The following is a 14,627-nucleotide window of genomic DNA, read 5'->3' on the forward strand; positions in this document are numbered from 1 at the left end:
GGACTAATCAAACCATTTTCATTATTCAAAGCATTTCCCTGATAGCTCAGTTGGTAAAGAATCTGCCTGCAATGCAGGAGACCCCAGTTGGATCCCTGGGTTGGGAAGATCCCCTGAAGAAGGGAAAGGCTGCCCACTCCAGTATTCTGGCCTGGAGAATTCCATGGACTGTAGAGAGTTGGACACAACTGAGTGACTTTCAGTTTTTCACATAATTAATCATCCCTGTTCAATTTTTAGTGCTTAGTAAATATTAATGTATTTTTAAAGGTGTGATCATGTGATACCTGAATTTTGGAGTCACAAGCCACGGCCTCCAGAAGAGGCCGGAACTACAGAGGACGGAGCGCACGTACCAAGTCATCGGACGCTTCTGCGTGCAGACCGTCCACCACCACGTGGTTCCCGGCCAGCTGGAAGTGATGCCGGATGTGTTCCGGCAGGAGGTGCTTCTCAATCGTGCTGGGGAAGTGGGTTCCCATAAGAAATGCGCTGCTCAGATCCAAGATTTTAACGTTCAGGTCCACAGCTCTTTTACGCTGTATGTGGGGGCAGTCAAATTATTTACAGTAACATTTCACAACAAATCGGTAATCTATAAAGATGCCAGTCAACATATAAAGTTGAATTATAATTTAATAAGGTATTAATTAAGTGACAAAATGAATACCGAATACTGCATCATAAATGTTTAATACACAATAATCGTCTACAAATGCTGACTCTATACTTTTGGTAGGTATTTAATATCCTCACCAAAAAGTTATCCTAATGGTTCTACAGTGCTTCTATACTTTCAGATGTACATAACTCCCGGAGTTCTATTTTATGTCTAGGTTATACAACACATCTGTGAAATGAACAATGGGAGGTACAGTCCTTCCCTGGCTCCGAAAACACCCTATTTAAGAGAGGCAGGGAGCAGTGGGCTGGTTGAACCTGTCTGATACGACAGTATCTGAGGCACAGATTAGAAACCAGACTCAGCCTTAAGAGACGAGCTACAAGGGCAAGGGAAGGAAGGCGCAATGAACGCAGCTCTTCAGTGAAGTGTGGGGAAGGGCACTTGCAAAGCCAGGCTTGCTGGAGCGGCCACAGGAGGGCAGCAGCACAGAGGTGACCGGGGGGCTGGGCTGGGCTGAAGCCAATTCGGGGGAGCAGGTGGGAGACCACAGCCCCCAGTCATGCATCTGGCAGTTTCCAGTCTCTGCCAGTCACAATGGACAGAGTGGGGTGGATCTTCTCCTCGGTCACCCCAAGGATGCAGCCTCCTGAGAGAACCTGTGCCGTCACCAGGGCTCCCCATGTTTGGAATCAAACTTAGAAACTGTCGCCCACATAACTGGTTAGGTCTCCTTGGGACAAGGAGGAATCTTCAGATACTTGTCACGGGACGGCCAGACAGGCCCTGGACTCAGGATGGGCTTCAGGCGACACCACAGGCAAGCTTCCTGGGGAAGGGGCAATGACTATGGACAGATTCTAAACCGTACTGTGACCCTGAAAGATGACCAGGCATATTTCCTAAAAGTTAAATAGAAATATGAACAGAGCAGGTGTACCCTTTATGCGACACTGGAAAAAATGAACTGTATCTTAGTAACAAAAAATTTCAGTACAGAAAAATCAAACTTCATGGGAAAAATGACTTTTCAGATGATTACTCTGCCTGTTTTGTTTCTGACATGGCCATCTGTCACCACCTACTGGTGAACAGGGAAAAACAGGACAGTGAAGATAACGGGACATCATACTCTAGTTTCAAAATTTTTCCTCAAAGCCTTTACTATTTAAAACAAAAAAGTGATAAAATTAGTTATTTCAAAGAAGTGATCACCTGTTACAACCCCTGGAAAAATAAAAACTGTTTCCTGACTTCGCCAACAGTCTGCTAAGCATGTCATTTCATCCTTCGAGGAGAATTAAACACACAAACACACAGTACTCGGAGTTCTGCGAATGCTTTGAAACTGTTATATTTATTAGATGACTGCTTAACAACACACTTCCTCTAATTTAAACTTTTTAATTATATTCACGAGACCTTAAAATGTAAGTAAGGAATAACCTGGAAAGAATATAGCAAGAACATAGGCCTCGGTGGCTTATAGGTTATGTTGGCAGCTTTATGTCGAATTCTCTTAAAAAGTGTGCCACGTCCCCCTGTGCCCTGTCCGAGTGGAGCCCCCAGAGGAGAGACACGGAACTGACCAGAAAGGATCTTGCAGGTGTGTCCAGGGCAGGGATCACGTGAAGACACACCTGCGCTGCGTCTCAATGCTGCTTCTGTACGTCCACGTGGAGACACTCATCTTCAGGTTTCCTCCTCACTTGCGGTCCTTCCTGACACGGCCCATTTCACCCCACCTCCACGACACCCGAGACACTCCCACTGTCTTGAGTCATTCCTTAATTCTGAATTATTGAGGTGACAGGCCAACTTTCAGAGAGCACTCAACATTCAGGAACGGTATTGACAACACACCAACCAAGTACCAGCAAAACAACAGGAGCTAAAACACTAAGTTACCTTTTCTTGGTCCAGATGGATTCCACTGATTTCAAAATCGAACATAAACAGTTCAGCCACTCGCCTATAAATAAAATAAGCGCCTGGTTAGAACAGGTAATAATAATTAAACAAAAATCAGTTTTTTGCAAAACGAATCCGTCCTTTTCAACCTTACTGCCAAAATGCCAGATGTTTCAACACACATACACACAATTTTTCTGAAACCAGGAGCTTAACGTCTCAGGAGTCAGGAAAAACAGCTGGCCGGCCGGCGGTTACGCCCCCGTGTGCACAACACGGTATCACATACATCATGCAGACTGTACAGGCCTTAGACTGAGTGAAATGAATGAGTTACACCAAGGAGGCCATATTTTCTGCATTTTTTTCCCTAAAGGAAACGGACATCTTTTCAACTGTATCCTCTACAGTATCTGTGGCACACTACACTCGAGCACCAAACAAGCACTGTGGACCACACACACACACGCGCGCGCGCCTGCTGGCATGAATGTGTGCACCCGGACCTGTACCAGGTCTCCTACTCAGCACGTGCACTGAACAGCTCTACTCCAAGCTGCTCCTGGGCAAAAACTTCTATGCTGAAATAAGTCCATCACGTGTACTGCAGAACATGAAAAACAGTTATGATTAGCTTCTCATGTAGGAGCTTACTCCTTTATTCAGAGCACAGACCTGTGAACACCACTGTGATAATTACTTATTTCAACTCCATCTAAATCCCAATCATTAAAATGGTTTATGCTTGGACAGTTTTTCAAAGGCTTTCTGCAGCAGAGTCTCAGTTTCTCGTCCAGCCAGCAGCAGCCACTCAGAGTGTCACTCTTTGATGCCGTGGTGGAAGTGGAGTCCCTGGGCTCAGGAGGATGGTTAGCTTCCTTCTTAATCCTGCTACATGGTGGGAGCCGAGCTCAACTGGAACACGTCTTTCTGTCAGTAGTATTCTTTTTTTTTTAAACTACATTTTTCTGGAATTAAGTTATCCAAGTATTTGATCTATTCTGCTGCTTTCCTTGACTTTTCACAGTAGGTACATTCATCTTGCTAATGACCGTGCCAATACACTGAATGAACAAAACTATTACCAGTGTGCACTTCCTGCGCACTGCCCCACGTTTAACAGCCATCTGTTGCTACTCCCAATTTTGTGATAAGGGTTTCAGGAAAAGAATACCCATTTTTCTGTAAGACAGTTCACTTTTTTCTTTTTAGGTAATGCGTTAAGGCATTAAAACACAGTAACTATATTAATCCTTCAGCATATTAGTAACACCTGTCCTGAGCTTCCCAGGTGACTCAGTGGTAAAGAATCCACCTGCCAATGCAGGAGACCTGGGTTTGATCCCTAGGTTGGTATGATCCCCTGGAGAAGGAAATGGCAACCCACTCCAGTATTCTTGCCTGGAGAATTCCATGGAGAAAGGAGCCTGGTGGGCTACAGTTCAGGGGGTCACAAAGAGTCTAACACAACTGAGAAACTAAACAATAAAAACAACAAACACCTGCCCTATCGTTTATCCTGACTCTTAAATTTGGAAGGGCTTTGCTAGACCGAAGCTTGCAATTTTTGTACAATCAAATCAATCTTCCCTTTTGTGGTCTGGTTTTGGTATCATGTGAAGAAAGACCTTCGGCATTCCAATTATTGATACTTTTGGGATTTCTTTTTTTTTAATATTTAAATCTTAATTTACTTCTCTATTGACCTAACATCACTTACTGAAAACCAAGCTTTTCCTTCCAGATATGAAGTGACAATTCTATCATGTATTAAATACAGTCCTGTGCATTTGTGTTTGGGTCAGACTTTTCTCTATTCTCTCACTGAACTAATGGACTCTTCAGGTTTAAGTATAACGCTATTTTAAATATAGTATTTGTATGTGTCTTATTACCAGTGCAAGACCTCTCTGTAGCATTTTTCTCTACTAGATTTTTCCTGCTTGTCCTGGCATATTTTTTGTTTATGACTTCAAAATCATTTTAAATAACAACAAAAATCTTTAGATGTAAGTTCAGTTCAGTTCAGTCAGTCAGTCGTGTCCGACTCTTTGCGACCCCATGAATCACAGCACGCCAGGCCTCCCTGTCCATCACCAACTCCCGGAGTTCACTTAAACTCATGTCCATCGAGTCAGTGATGCCATCCAGCCATCTCATTCTCTGTTGGATAGTACCATACTTACAGACCAGAAGAGAACACTGATGTTTCTTCTCCTTATCAAGAATACAGCATTTTCTCCATTTAAACATCTTTCACACCTCCCAGGATGGATGGGTACGTGTGTGCATGCAGGCTTGCACCCTGCCCTCCAGAGTGTACGCCATGCTGCCTCACAGCTTTTGTGGCTCTCATGACTCTAGGACTTGCCCTCCATTCTGTTTTCTGGAGAGTGTACTTATTATATTCTCTGCAAACAAGAAAGCTCTTGATGGTTCTAGACAATCCCAAGTGAAACAGGTTTCTCTATGGCCGGGCTTCTCTGAGACTCTGATGTACTTTTTCAAGAAGGGAAAATGTATTAATATGTGTGATTTCCAAACTTACTGATCAGTGGGTCCCTTCTGGCAATACTCTGATACCTCAAAGAACTAGTGTTTCAAGGAAGGCACCTAACAATAAGATGGTACCATTTCTCCTACACAGAACCTTGTCATGATGGATATTGAATCTCTAATGCTCTATCTCGGCCACTGTAGGCTCCTCTCTCTCTCTCTCGAGGTGCTTCCTGGGTGCTGGCCAACACTCCCAGTGATGGACAAGCGGCATGACAGCTCAGTCATCATCACTTCCAAGTCTTGTTTCTACCCACTCACAAGTCACCCTTCTTTTCTAGAATACAGATCTTCTACCCAGCTTATTTTTCTCAATGTGTTTATCATTCTGTTATTTTTAAAATCCTAATGGCATTTTAGTAATATTGAGAAATGTGCGCTTCCCAGATAGTTAAGTGGTGACGAATCCACCTGTGAATACAGGAGACATGGGTTCAATCCCTGATCTGGTAGGATCCCACCTGCCATGGGGCAGCTAAGCCTGTGCACAAAACCTACTCAGCCTGTGGTTCTAGAGCCCGGGAGCTGCAACTACTGAGCCCGTGTGTCCTAGAACCTGTGCTCTACAAGAGAAGCCACTGCAATGCGAAGCCCACACACAACCAGAAAGTAGCTCCCGCTCGCCACAACTAGAGAAAGCCCACGAGCAGCAATGCATTCCCAGGGTAGCCAAAAATAAATACAAAAGAAATGTAATCCATGTCCAATTAGCACAAGTTCTCTGTACCTCAAATGGTCTGCCAGTCCACTTCCATTTTTATACATTAAATACAAGAAAGCAAAACCATCAGTAAAGTAAGATTATGAATAACCTGTCGTTACTCAAAATCAGTAGCAGCTGAGTAAAATCCAGCACAAACAGCAGGCATTCAACTTCAAATCACCTCGCTAACAAAAGTAGTAACAATAAAATCATGATCAAGACAGGTTCCTGTGCTGGCGCAGCCTGTTTCCCCTGTACCGTGAGCGTCAGGATCGCTGAAGTGAATCAGGAATGCAGATACCTGTCCACAGGCAGACAGGTGAAAAGCCCCTCCCTGCCTCTTAGCCAGCATGTCACCCACACAGAAGATCAACAGGACGCCACCACCGTCTGCTCCCAGGGGATAGGGTTCACTTGGGGTCACAGGCACGTGTGGAGACAGGAGAACAGAAAGCAGGAAGAACCAAGCAAGTGTCTCATAAATAAAAAAATATACAAATAGGCTCACACAAAAATATTAATCTGTCTTGATACAAATAATACATAGATGAGTTAATGACAAACTATGATACTTTATAATACATCTGAGCAAAGAAATACCCAAAATCCTATATCAAGTATATTTGTATATTGAACTACAAAAGAGGTCTTCTCAACTAATAAATGGTATGAATCAGAGCGAACCATCTCAAGGATCTGGACATCCACCAGTAAATGAATCCAATTTGCTTATATCTTCTGCTGTAGCCATGATGGAACTTTAGTAACGCAGCTGAATGGAACTGTCACCCTTGCAGCACCTCCTCCAGGCCACGGCTGGGGGAAGATGCTGTGATGCGTAGGGAGCAGGTCAGACCTGGCCCCACCCTCGTGGAGCCCCCCATCCAGACGGTGGGAGATGCTGACCGGACCTACCGGCAGAGGAGAGGCTGCTGGAGCGACAGGACCAAGAGAAGCAGGAGAACAGGGTGAGGCGGCACAGAGCTCTCAGAGGGGGAGACGCCATCTGAGCAGAGTCCATCAGCCAGAAGAAAGCGACTGGGCAGATGGGCTCTGAGGGCAGAGACATCCTGGGGCGGCTGCCAAGCTCATGTCCAAAGTCACAAACACAATGAACACAAAGGAAGCAGTACCTGGTTTCCGGATCAAGGGAATCCACAAGTTTCTTATCAGCTAGTAACCTCTGCAAACTTTGATATAATTCCACATTTGTGTTCAACCTAGAAAAATCACAAATGAAAAAATTAAATGATTTTCTAGTACCTTCTGGTTTGGCTTTACATCAAGAGAACAGTGTCAAGTTCTAGCGCACACCTGGCCAGAGGCCAAAGGATTGGGCCATTGTTTCGTTTCTTCCTTCCGATCAGGAAGAGCATAACCACTGTTACTGTTAGTAAAGGGAAGGCAGCATGCAAGAACAACGTGTCCCAGGAGGTAAAAGTATAAACCTGAAGCCACATGCAACAGCTACAGCCAGAAGAGCAGACAGGGCCTGAGCCCACCCCCACTGAGAGCCAGTCTCGTGGGGTCAAGTGAAGACACTGGGCTGACACTCCCGACAACAACTCTCGACAGGCTGTGGCTCCTGCCATCCGCCCTGGAGCCAGGAGCGCAGGGACCATAGGGCAAGTTGTGCCCGGAGCTGGGCAGACAAGAGTCCAGGTCAGCGCCCGGGGCTCCCGCTCATCTCCAGGGAGCCCCTGCTCCCGCTCTGTCACCATGCCGGGGTCCCAGCTTGCAGCGACCAGTTCACCCATCGAGAAGGCAGTCTTCACAGCTACCGTCCTCAAGAGGGCAAGAGCTGCTGGTGGGGGACAGCACGGCAGCCACCACGCCCCGCCAGGAGCCCCCAGGGGGAGAAGAGCACCCCCCCTCTCTCCCAGCCGCCTCTGGTCTCACACATGCAGACCCTGATGTCTTAGCTGGGGAGCCTGACACCCTTCCCGGAGGGCATCCTGCCCCCTCCCTGTTATTACAACAAGCACACTTAGTTTACTTCAGAATCACTTTAAAATGACCTACTCCACCCCGGCCTGGCCTGCTGCGGCACCCACATTACTTTTATAGTCTCCCCAGGGCCAGCCACGGGGACCGCAAGGCCACCACATGGAGGTGACCCGCTGGCCTCGCCCTGCGGACCCGGCATCAGGGTGACAGTGCTTTAACCACCACCTGCCCGAGATGCTAAAGGGCCCGTAACCCAGGGGGAGGAGGATCCTGGGCATCCACTGTGCCCGACCGCCGCCCCCCGCGCCCATCACAGGTATTTTAGTCACCATCTCCCCTTCTCACAGCAACCCCGAGAGCAGATCACTGTGCCAGCCCTCAACAGGACGAGGACCAAGTGACAGGACGGGCAGGGAAGAAGCCCAGAGGCCCGCGATGGGCACCCCCTTCCCACCCCGCCCCGGCCAGCACCCCCCAGGAGGCACACCCACTTCTCCACCATGGTGCCGATGCTCCGACAAGCCTCCTCCGCGGCCTCCCTGAATGCCTCCTCAGGGTGAGCGATCTTCACAAAATCAGCCTAATGGAGACACAAAACCAAAAGGATGTTTATGGGAAGGAAGCCTGCTCCCAGGGTCTGAGGGCGAAAATGAAAATGTGCCATCTGGCTTCACCAGGCATTTCCATTCCTGGAATTCTCCTTCTCACTGCACATTCATGAATCCTGTTATTCCTGGGAACTGAGTCCGTTTCATTCTAAAGAAAACTTTTACCAACTTTTTTTCCTTAGAAAAGTCTTTCTCGTTCAAATATAAACATGAAATAGATTCTTCCTCTGTATTATTCAAAATAGCACACTCTGGTTTCAAATAATCCAGAACTTTCTAGCGTTCACACCACGGTTCTAACACAAGGACACTGACCTGGCTCCAGGGAGCATCTCTGGGAGGCTCTTCTTGTTTGAACAGAAACCTGGTGCAGCTTCCAGGCTGAGCGAACTGCACTCCAGTCTTTGTGCAGAAGACAACTGCCTTTAAATCAACATGAGTTCCCAGGGGCAGCAGGCCGGGCACAAGACTAGGACCACTACTGTGACTTTAGAATTTAACTAAGCCAGAATCCTCTTTTTAAAATCTGCAAAACTAGATTTTAGACTTCATGTTAATTACAGGGGAAAACGCGGGGAAACTGCAAAATACTACATGTATTCTTCATTCTCATGAAAACAACATGCGCATAACAGGAAATAAACCACCACAAGGTAAAATTTCCTGATTTTATTATCAAATAGTTTTCAACGTAGAAACATTTAAATCCGTAGCCTGAGACGACAGCTGGCTCAACACCAGGACAGCATTAGAAACGCACCTGAGCAGTAAGTTGTGCAAAGCTCACAAGGAGTTAAATAAGTCACCTGTCTACATGCTGCAGGACTGACAAACACATCAACGTTCAAAACGCCAGTTTAAAACTCGCTTTTCATAGTGATGAGGTAAGCAATACTGTTCCACAGGGACTGTGTTAAGATAAAGAAAACAAAGGACCACTGGTGGGAAATGTAGTTTACAAAATCTATGCCTTATAATATGTTATTGATCTTACTAGCAAACAAAACCTTAAAAATTCAAAAAAGAATAATGTTCTCGGAATTTTTTTTTTTACCCAAGGATGAAGATTCTTGACAGTCCCTTGGACTGCAAGAAGATCAAACCAGTCAATCCTAAAGGAAATCAGTCCTGAATATTCACTGGAAGGACTGATGCTAAAGCTGCAACTCCAAAACTTTGGCCACCTGATGCGAAGAGCAGACTCACTGGAAAAGGCTCATTGGAAAAGATGCTGGGAAAGACTGAAGGCAGAAGGGGAAGAGGACGACAGGATGAGATGGTTGGACGGCATCACCGACTCAGTGGGTATGAGTTTGGGTAAGCTCCGGGAGTTGGTGATGGACAGGGAAGGCTGGCGTGCCGCAGTCCATGGGGTTGCAAAGAGTTGGATACGACTGAGTGACTGAACTGAACTGTACATAGATAAGACACATCCTAGCCTTTTTGAATGAAATATCATCAAACTTCATAAATACAGAAACTTTAAAAATAGAACAAGCTACACGGCAGAGAAGCTAAAATCTTCTAGGGAAAAGCAGAGTAAAAATGTGGGACAAATGATGGCACACCGGAACTAAAGTGGAGCAGGATGACAAACACAGAAAGTTCTGGGATTTCTGAGCACAAAGCCGACACCTGCTTTCAGGTGAGTGAAACCTACCAACAGCATCTACCTGTCAGGTTCCAGTGACATGACCAAGCAGAGAAGGTGCTGACAGCACATCTGTCACACTCCCTTGGGACAAACACATCCTGGAGGGACAGAACCCAAACCCAGAGCAGCCAGGAAGCAACTGAAGAAGCCAGAAGCACAGCTCACCTGACTCCCAGGAAAAGCCTTCGGGAGGAATATCCTGTCCATTTCTTACAAGTGGGACGCCTGCAGTGGGGACTGTATGGTGATCAATAATCAGGAGTATGACTGCCCAGAGCAGGAGGAAGGAAACTTCCCAGAAAAGGAAAAAGCAGAGATGGGGACTATTATGCTGGGGAAAGAGTCAACCTCAAAAAGTAAATACGATTCCATTTACCTGACACTTTAGAAATGAAAAAACTACAGGAATGGAGGATAGGTCAGAGGTCGCCAGGTGAGAGGTGAGGTGGGTGTGACCCTCGGAGTGTTTTGCAGTGATGGAAGAGGTACACATTCTGATCATGGGGGTGGCTGCGTGCACACAGGGTCAACACCAAATGGCACCAGACCCTGCAAGAAGCTGATCTTTCTAGACATCTCACAAGATGGACAGGTGACCTTCCTGCCACTCCAGTGAAGGTTCTGTCCGGCCGAGGTGGCAGCCAGCCCCTGGAATGGTGAGAGCAAGGGCTCTGTGGTCAGACTGTCTGGACTCAGGCCCAGATCCATAGCTCACAGGCCAGGGGACTTATCCTCCAAGTGCCTCTTTCCTTGTCGGAAGGCGGATGTGCAAGCAGGTTAAATCAGCCCATCCAGGCACAGCCCTCGCCAGGGTCGGGTGTAAGAGTGATGAGCAGTCCACACCAGAGCACAAGCCCCACACGCTCGGAGTCTGCGTCTGCCTCACGTGACTGTGTTCCCGGTGCCTGGCTCTGGCTGGGGGCTCTATGGAGAATGAACATGGAGGAACAGCTGTACAGACAGGAAGGGTTGCGGCCTGCAGGCCCCTGCACCCAATGATGTCTTCACCCACAGGACAGCTCAAGACGCGGCCCCTGGCTGAGAGGAGTCCTGCTCCCAACTCAGCTGGCGGAGACCTGTGTGCACTTCCAACTCAACTCCAAGTGTGGGGGAAAGACGCTTTTATACAATCGTTTGATGTAAACACTTTATTTTGAACTAGAAGATATTCCTGAGAAAGTTTATAAAACCAGTTTTTTATAAGAATTTTATTATAAATGCATAGATAAGAATTCTACTAGAATTTTGGTAGAAGTTCTCATAAATGAAGAACTTTGTCACATGAAGACTCTTCCCCATGTGAGTAATCCCTCTTTCACTGCGTGTTACACACTGTTTGATTACATACACATATTCAGTTTAACTTCTAACTGTGACCTTCCCCTGTACATTCTTTCCATTCAATAGCTCACTTCACAATAACAAACGATGGCCAACAGCTCTCAAACACTTCAGACGTTCTCCACCTTGCAGTCCACTACTGAACCTCATAACCTCAACTGAAACTGTAACAGTGACAGAGGCAGTCTTCAGCCCCGGCCCGGCACCTTACTCACCAGGTCGGCCACCCTGCACAAGGAGTCCGAGAGCTCGTCAAAGATAAGCACAGTCCGTGGCCCGGGTGGCATGGCGCACACGCGCTTCACCAGCTGCTCCGTCTTCCTCAGGGCCTTCTCCTGGGCCACACGGAATCCTTCTGGGGCACTGAGCTCGGGAACGCCAAAGAGACCCTGGAACCCAAAGAACAGCTCCCACTAAGAACAGAGCACGTGACCTGGGGGTATTACATACAAACACTTTTCTCATACAGAAAATCTCAGCTTTCATTGGTATTTCTTATCATCACGACACCTGTCATCACAGGTATCCCTCTCACATTCCCCGAGACGTTCCACGTACATGACACTGGAATGGAATTTTTCTTCAATGCGTATTTTATAAAAAAACAAAAATAGAATAATATACATCAAAATCCAGCTCCGTCACTACCACAGAACAGCCAGGATTACATGACACACATTTTTAAAAAACATTTTAGCAGTGCGTGGCACGCAGAAAGCATTTAACAGGTGGCAGCTGTAACCACTATCCACTGTATGACCCTGGTCAAGTTCTCACCCCTCCTTGGCCTAATGTCTTCATGGGACCCAAGGGGTTAATAGATGCTCGGACCCAGGAACCAGGGGACTCCGTTCTCAGGACCCTGCCGGGCACTGAGTGAGGTCCAGGGCACGGCACCCAGCACTCCACAAACAACACAACAGGGACCACAAGTTGACGACTGAGCACATACATATCTTTAAAAGATCGAATAAACATGCCAAACCAAGTCACAGCCTGAAACTGGCAGCAAATGCTATACTTTCCGCAAGCATTCCAACACTCTGACAAAGATAAAAATCACTAATCTAATGGGAGGGACCGTCTTCTTGCACTAGTTCAATCACACTTGCTGCAACACTCGAGAAGGCAGTGTTCTATCACTCAGAACCCACAAGCACTTACACATGCAGTGCGTGCCGAACGTGCACCATGGACTTTCAGGGGCTCTCGTAGGGCACAAACTAGCACCCTCCTTTTACAGATAAGGAAACACACTCTCAGAGGTTGAACAGGTCTGCGGTCACTAGGTCACAAGTGCAAGAGATGGGACTTGAATGTGCTCCAAGCACGCCTAAAGCCTACACTTTCTCTACACGTGCACTGCAGCTTGCATTGCTGCCTCTGCAGAAGGCCAGCACCAGGACTAGGAACCCTGCTCTTCCACCAATTTAACCAGCAACCCAACACAAGGCCTGACATAGGCTGGAACTCAGGAATGAGGCAAACTAACAGGCCAGATGCTTAGCTATGCAGATCAGCTGTGTAGATGCTTGCCAACTGCAGGGAATACGAAGAAGTGAAACTGAGGCCTGTTGGGTCCATAGTTTCTGCAGGATTGGATGCAAGAAGCTGTTAACTTCTGTTCAAAATACATTAAGTTGGAGAAAATAAAGACAAGGGCAGAGCAGAATCAGGGTCAAAGCCTTCCCTGGTCTTTACAGTGATCTAATGGGGGCAGGAGGAGAAGGGGACGACAGAGAATGAGATGGCTGGATGGCATCACCGACTTGATGGACATGAGTTTGAGTGAACTCTGGGAGTTGGTGATGGACAGGGAGGCCTGGCGTGCTGTGATTCATGGGGTCGCAAAGAGTCGGACACAACTGAGCGACTGAACTGAACTGAACCTGATTCAATTACAGGTTGTCACCTCTCAGCACACTGCCCCACAGTCCTCTCAGGAATTCTGAACCTCAGCCTACCAGTTACAGCCATGTTGAAAACCTACATATGCCTTAAGGTTTCTTTTTTGAAATAAAAAACAAACTCACATATTTGAAAATCTGCTATCAGCACCTAAAACCACGATGTATAAAAGAAAAATGAATAAAGCTAAAAAGAGTTCTATTTCATCCACCCTTTATGTCTTTCTGCTCAGTACCCACAGGTCGTGATGATTCTCACAATGATTACGTCAATACCAGTGTTATTTACCCCCGAGGAAGTTTGTGCAGCAAATTTCACTCAAAGAGAGTTTCAAACCAAAAAAAATGGGGGGCCGGGGAGGGGGATTATACATGAAAAACTCAATTATGAGGTCCACTGTAACCACATCCCCAACTCATCATTCCAAGAGAGGCAACAGTAAATAATCATGAAAAAATAAAAAAAAAACAAAAACAAGAGTAACGATGTAAACTAAGCAAAATCCCTAAGTGCAAAGTAAAGCAGGCACAGGTGAGTCCCTTCCAAGCTTCCCCTCCTTCCGCTCTCAACCCCGTCATTCACTCAATAATGAGTGTCAGGAGCGGGTGGTTGGTTGGTTGGGACCAGCAGCAGTTGCGGACTGTTACTGAAGTGATGGACAAGCTGCAAGTCCTACCGTAGAGCCCAGGGAGCCACATTCAACGTCCTGCGACAAGCACAATGGAAGAGAACGTGAAAAAGGAGCTGAACTACTGCGGTGTGCATCACCCAGACTGCGACAAACTGAGCTTGGAGAGAGAACTCAATCACGAGTGTCTGCGGCACGCGTGCGGACGGACAGACCGCCGGGACAGCCAAGAGCGGCGACCTGCGACGGGGAGGGTCTCCGCGGTGGGCAGCGCCGCCTCGGAGGCCAGTCCCGCGTTTTACAGGAAAAGAAGAGGCCAGAGCTTTGAACAGAACTGACGAGGGCGTCTCGGGCATCAGGGGGAGACCAGCGACACTGACCACGGAGGCCCGTCCCGGAGTAGTGACACCACAGGCGGGCCCGCCTCACCCGGGCGGCCGGGTGGGCAGGGGTCCGCGCGGGCAGGAGCCGGAGCCGCACGCGGGGCCGCCCCCGGCACCAGGCCCTCAGAGCGGGGACCCCAAGGTCACCGCGGACAGGCGACCCCCGCCGCCCGCGCCCCCAGACCCCGCTCACCCCGCGCTCGCCGGACGGGTCCAGGCGGCGGCCCTGGGGCTGCACGGTGAAGGCGGCGCCCACCGGGGACCAGCGGGTGCTGACCCGCCGCACGCGGAGCCCGGCCCGCAGGCCGGCCAGCCTCCGGGCGCACAGCATCGCGCCGCGTCTCCTGGACAGCGCCCGCGCCCCAC

General features: G+C 47.9%; 1 protein-coding gene across 2 annotated transcripts in view; it reads right to left on the reverse strand.

Annotated features, from left to right (window-relative positions):
• MIPEP (mitochondrial intermediate peptidase) overlaps nt 1-14,622 on the reverse strand; it is an 85,576-nt gene extending 70,954 nt beyond the window's left edge. Inside the window, exons 1-6 of one of the 2 annotated variants that reach the window (XM_055426378.2) lie at nt 14,455-14,622; nt 11,558-11,731; nt 8,231-8,319; nt 6,926-7,012; nt 2,531-2,594; nt 357-539 (exon numbers count right to left, since the gene is read on the reverse strand). In XM_055426378.2, coding sequence (XP_055282353.2) covers nt 357-539; nt 2,531-2,594; nt 6,926-7,012; nt 8,231-8,319; nt 11,558-11,731; nt 14,455-14,592 — 735 coding nt within the window. In that variant the 5' untranslated portion in view covers nt 14,593-14,622. Of the gene's footprint in view, nt 1-356; nt 540-2,530; nt 2,595-6,925; nt 7,013-8,230; nt 8,320-8,662; nt 8,882-11,557; nt 11,732-14,454 lie in introns of those variants that run through there. The other variant, XM_055426380.2, reaches the window with a different exon arrangement.
• Nucleotides 14,623-14,627: the final 5 nt, after the last annotated feature.

The sequence above is a fragment of the Moschus berezovskii genome, chromosome 13, assembly GCF_049115385.1.
Source record: "Moschus berezovskii isolate FMDL1 chromosome 13, NW_MosBer_1.0, whole genome shotgun sequence".
Classification (NCBI taxonomy): Eukaryota; Metazoa; Chordata; class Mammalia; order Artiodactyla; family Moschidae; genus Moschus; species Moschus berezovskii.